The sequence below is a fragment of the Montipora capricornis genome, chromosome 3 (assembly GCF_036669925.1).
Source record: "Montipora capricornis isolate CH-2021 chromosome 3, ASM3666992v2, whole genome shotgun sequence".
Lineage (NCBI taxonomy): Eukaryota > Metazoa > Cnidaria > Anthozoa > Scleractinia > Acroporidae > Montipora > Montipora capricornis.
This window is the reverse complement of record NC_090885.1, coordinates 44751204-44756871: the sequence shown is the minus strand read 5'-3', so window position 1 is coordinate 44756871 and position 5668 is coordinate 44751204. Positions and strand designations below refer to the sequence as shown.

The following is a 5668-nucleotide window of genomic DNA, read 5'->3' as shown; positions in this document are numbered from 1 at the left end:
AATTTCGCCAAAGGAATTCATCTAGATTAAAGCAAAACTTTCAAATGTGGCAGAATTAGATATTGTAAAAATCTGAACGATTTTAGGCAACTCGCCAGGAAGGATAACGGTCTCTCTCCTTTTCATAAAAAAATATAGTCTGAGTGGATGCTAAAGCAGAGATATCGAAGTCTATTTGGTCACGAAATGAAGTCACAAGAAGTCGGAGAAGAAGGATATGGGATTTCGCTCCATTTGATCGCATGATCATTCCTGTTGAAGTTTTTATGTATAAAATCAATTTTATTTCCGATCCCACAAAGGGGAAGAACGAGCAATACAAGAAAAGGTACATAAATCCTGCAATTGGGCTACAGCAAGATAAACCTTCCCGCTAGACTTACAATTTTACATTCTCAATTTGTCGAGCGGTAAGGCCCCACACAAGGACGATTTTAGTGCTATAACTTGTTGAATAAAACATGTATTTGGAAACACGAGTGATTTGATGCTAATACCCAGCCAGGAAATGCTGCCTTGATCCAACTATCACTGTTCTTTACTTTACAACAATCTCTATTACCGCTTGTGAAGAAAAGGTTAATATGCGACATCTCGATTTTATTTGACAGAGATCTGCTTAACGAAAATTTTGGTCAAACATTGCTGTTTTCAGTTCACTTAATATTCTAAAAGTTTCAAGATGATTTTGCGCAAGAGCTCCACATCATCATGTACTGTCTATCACTGTTATAAAACAGCTCAAGTTCTTATTTCCCATAGCTATCTTTAAACAATTCGATATTTACAAAGAAGGTATAAATAAGGCATATGCATGAGATAGACAAATTTATTTTGGGAGCTCGATACGAACTCGCTCAGCTATAAAATTATAAATTAACCTCGAACCCATACCCGCACCGTTGTAAACACTTTTATGCGGGATCTCTGGGTCTTCTCTGTCGCTGTCTGCTGGTAATTTTCTGTCTTTTATAACAAACACAAACTTCGGAGCATCCCTTAAGAGGTAAATAACACAGAAGACAAGGCAAGAATACAGAGCATGCCGCTAAACATCCCCATCTCCCTAAGCATGGTTTCCTTGGGGGGCCACAAGAACACGGCTGCTCTAACACATTGCCTTCGTCAAAAGAGTCCTTTGAACAATGATACAAAACTGCTTTGACCCCGCACATACAACTGGCGTAGTCTATTAACACATCCACGCTCCGCTTGCAGCAAAACAACTTAATATCGTCATCTTCATGATGTTTGCTTTGGAGTACAGTACTACGACGTGTCGTTGGCGAATATGCTAGGCCGGACGCTGTAGGTCTCGGTTGAGAATTAATAACAACTTGTGAGTAAGTTCCTCCTGTATGTCTCCTTACAAACGCATTAAATGTTCGGTCGGTGGCTGGACTTGATAAACGAAGTCCAGCATTTCGGTCAGCGACTAAGACAGGCTGTCGAGGAGTCGCAACCTTCTTGGTGGCGGCAGCGATAACACAGTAGTCTGCATTATATTCATCCTTGTTCGAAATCACAATTGTGTCAACTTTGCTAAGTTTATTTTGTGGCCGTATACGATGTTTTGAGTCGTATTGCACGCTCCTCTTTTCCCAAATAAGAGTCTTTTCTAGTGGATTCTCGTGTAGAACGACCGCTGTTTCTACCGCCATCAAACATTCATAGCCATTCAAATAAACTTCTCTCAAAACAAACTAGCTTAATTTCGCCAGGATCAGGCGACGTCTATTTCACCAAGATCTTGCAGAAGAAGTTTAAGCGCCATCATGCGACCAAAGCAAACGGCGAGCTTCAGGAGTCCTGAGAAGTTAAATCCAAAATGACATTGAGAAAAATGAAAACCCTTGGGACTAAATGAACATGAATTAAGCTTTCATCAATTAACATCACGTTAATCAAAACACAGTTTATATATAGTATCAGAATCCTAGAGGTTAAGGGTAACATCTGCGATTAAAGAAAACTTCAGCTTTGTCTCACCTACATCGAATATTTCGGAGACAGACTAAAAAGCTAAAATCTTCAACAATTGACTCTTCTCGAATGCCCAGAGTTCCGTGTTCTGAATGTAGTCCCAGCACGCGCAGGAAATAAAGGAATGTTTCTAGTAGCAGTCGGGGAATTCTTACTGATCGAGACATTGGCCAGTAAACTTATCCATCCAGTAACTCGCGTTAGTCGAGTAACAAGAAACCCCAGAAGGGTGCTTGATTTGCGGGCGATCGATGGCAAATTCGTTAAACGGCTCGCGCGAGGAGCACTCGCTTGAGTTGAAAGGCAAACGACAACAACGAGCCGCAAAACGAATTAATGCTATTCACCGCCCACGAACTAAAGCCATATATTTGTGACATCATTAAAAGGCTCCTTTACTACGATTTTGTGTTTTTTGCGTCCTGCGTGACAGGCTGAAAACCAAGAGTTGCTTCGGCAGGCGGTAAAACTTTTCATCATCCATCATTTAAACCAAACTGTCGAAAATTTGTCTCCGTCGGAGAGCAAACGTTTAATCTATTTATTGAACGACGTATTGCTTACTGTGGACACTCTCTCTAGATGTGACTTCCGGTTTCATTCTGATCAGAACAAAGACAGTAGACAAAGCATTTGTTCCACGGCGTTCGATTAGCATTTTATAGTCAAACAAAAACTATGCAGAATGTCAGAAAATATAATGAATCTTAAAACGGGCCAAGGCAATTGTTTTCTCACTGAATTTTTTGGTGATTAAAAGAACTTCCCTCCATCCCGTAATAAAGTCAACTACTCAAGAATGACATGTGGCCTGATAGCAACTGCTTGCTCTTTGCTTAAAAGGCTAGAGAAATTTCACCATTTGGAGAATGGATTTAGATGTAATTGATGTGCAAAGTTTAGGGGTTTCACGAGTCATTTGGCTCGACCACAATGCCATCATGAGTTTTCCACTTCCGATGCTAATTTCCGTTTTGGGGTGATAGGTTTTAGCTGACAACATTGTCTGTCCCATGGGCAGAATAAACTGGAGGATGGCGCCTAGGATATTGAAAAAATCCAATATGTCAACTTTTGATTGATTAAATCGTCTGATGAAGCGTTTTTTCGCGCGTTCGAGGAAAGAACGTCGAGCTGTTGAAAATGACGTATCGCCCTGCAGCCACTTTCGATATAAAATACCGCCATGCGTCCAAGAAGCTGGCATTTGATCATCTCTGGGTTACTTTTTGAAACCCAGCACCGGATACGTGGAAAGATATTTTAGCCCACATTTGCGGTGTTATTTGCTCACGTTTCAAACCACCGAGTAACCACCGAGTGGAAACGATATTGCTTAACCTTCTTTAAAAAAAGAACAGTGTGGACATTTGCATTTCCATAAACAATATAGTTTCCGGTTCTCACTTATCTTTCTCTGCTTCCAGTGCGTTCTTTGAAATATTTATTCTCGATCATGTTTTTGCCTAATGCTATTTCCTAAACGTGATCGGACACTTCTTAAACAGATTTTTGCCTAAGTCGATTTTTTCCTGTAACTTAGCCAGAACAAAGCTCAAGATCCGTTTCATTGACTCCTTTGCACTTCAAACGGAGCCGAAAGTGGTGAAATGTAATTACTAAGTTTTTGAAAGAGCGTTAGTTGTTCGCCTCTTTGGGTTTCCTGCTTTGTCAGTTGGTTTATTTCTCTTCAAAACAACCTCATACATAATCACCGCCGATTTTTTTTTTCCTTTCCTCATCTAGGCCGCAGAGGAATGCTAGAGTGTGTACACAAGTTAATTGAATTCAGGCCAGCAAATAACGAAAAACCTTGATTTAGCAAATATTGAACCCTTTTTTGATCAACAGGGATGACATTTCGCAATAAGCAAGATTTCAGTACAGCAACCCCGTTACATGATAAACCAAAGGTTACCCAATCTACTTTGAAGGAAGATTTGAATAAATTGGAAACTGTCATATTGCATGATTATATTGGGAAAATCGTCTTTCACAAATTCAGCGCGCTCTGTCACTTCTGGGATACTTCACTGAAATTGAAAGGACTCGTTTACTTCTAATTTTGTCCAGTCGTCTGGCCTGCCCCTCGCGTTTGCAGGCCGTAAACGTGGTGGCTCTCTTAAGGTTTAAATTAACTAAGCTAAAGTAATGAGAGGCCAAACCATCCAATTTTGAGGAGGGGCAAAAGGGTTTAGAGGCCATTGAATCTAAGCAAGGATATAATGCTGGACCCATTTTAAAATGAAGATTTCGTTGACTCCATTAAACTGAGAGGTTTGCTCAAATAAAAACGCCGAAAGCATGGGAAATTGAAACAGCGAAAGGATTTAATAATTGCAAACATTTTCAGGATAAATACATAGTCACGTAATTTGGTTGATATAAGAGATTTTGTATCTTGTTACCTACTCAGCTCTACTGAGTTTCCTTTTATTCTTCCGGATTTTGAACGTATTAAAATGCTTGAGGTGATTAACTTGGGGGAATGTGCAATTTCACACGAGAGATAGCAACGCAATCGATTCAAATCCTTTCTTTGGTGCAATGTAGCTTGCTGTAGTCAGGGAACTGAAAACGAAAGCACATTTTCCTCGCTCAATACCACTTGGTTAATATTTTATCACTTTTTATAGTCTTTCAACATCTGCTGCGGCGGAAGCCAAGTTAGCAAGCAGCAACATAATCAGAATTTAATACATAAAATACGTTGTGCAAAATCATGTAGATGCGTAAGTCGCATCCCTTGCTTTTTACCATAATGCATCGCGCCCGCGACCAGAATGCAATGCTCAATATTAATAGAGGAGCTTCGCTTTGACCAGGTGTCGCAAAACACAGTGACGACCAATTATCTTTTGAAGGCCCAGCTTTAACCGACAGGCATTGCGTGCCGGGGAACACTTATCATATAACAAAATTCAGCCAAAGTTGAAATCCATCCAATCAGATCGCTACGATAAGCAATGCGAATTCCCACAACAAAAACAAACGGTCGAAAAGCCTGTCGGTTGAAGGTGGGCTTTTAATTGCTGTAAATATAACTTGCGTTTTCTTCCTGAGGTCGTGCCGGTTTTAGTTTTAATCTAATTGGAGTTTAGAAATACTGCTAAAACCTATCGAGCTAACATTATCTGTCTCCCTTTAAAACACTTTTTTTTTCAAATACTTAAGATACTCTTTTGCCATAACCCAGAACGCCATTTTACCGTAGATAAATGGTGGTGATCAATTCTGATTTCTCTTCTTTTTTTTTTTTATTAGTTCGTCTTTTGGATATGCAAACAGAAGATACTTAAAAGTCACCAAAGGAAATCACCCTTTACCTAAAATCTGTCCGTTTGTTGTGCCAAGTGCCTATAAACTAGAACAAACAGTTGGTTTCGAGTCTAACCATAAAAACATTGAAGTGCGCAAAAACGGAAAATACATGAACTTGGTCAAAGACATGAGAAGTGCTTACAGATGTGTTTAATTTGTAAACCTTTTCATGAGCTCCCTTGGTGCTTTCTCCAACGAATGATGATGATGAGTATTGTTATTGTTATTGTCATTGTCATTGTCATTGTCATTGTCATTGTCATTGTCATTGTCATTGTCATTGTCATTGTCATTGTCATTGTCATTGTCATTGTCATTGTCATTGTCATTGTCATTGTTATTGTTATTGTTATTGTTATTGTTA

The 5668-nt window shown here is 39.4% G+C and overlaps 1 protein-coding gene across 5 annotated transcripts in view; it reads right to left on the bottom strand.

Annotated features, from left to right (window-relative positions):
• Nucleotides 1-261: 261 nt before the first annotated feature.
• The window catches only part of LOC138043249 (protein sprouty homolog 2-like), a 14021-nt gene continuing 8614 nt past the window's right edge, over nt 262-5668 (bottom strand). For 3 of the 5 annotated variants that reach the window (XM_068889424.1, XM_068889422.1, XM_068889423.1), the window contains exon 2: nt 262-1809. In XM_068889424.1, the coding sequence (XP_068745525.1) occupies nt 915-1661 (747 nt within the window). In that variant the 5' untranslated portion in view covers nt 1662-1809 and the 3' untranslated portion in view covers nt 262-914. Of the gene's footprint in view, nt 1810-1989; nt 4404-5668 lie in introns of those variants that run through there. The other 2 variants (XR_011131213.1, XM_068889421.1) reach the window with 2 other exon arrangements.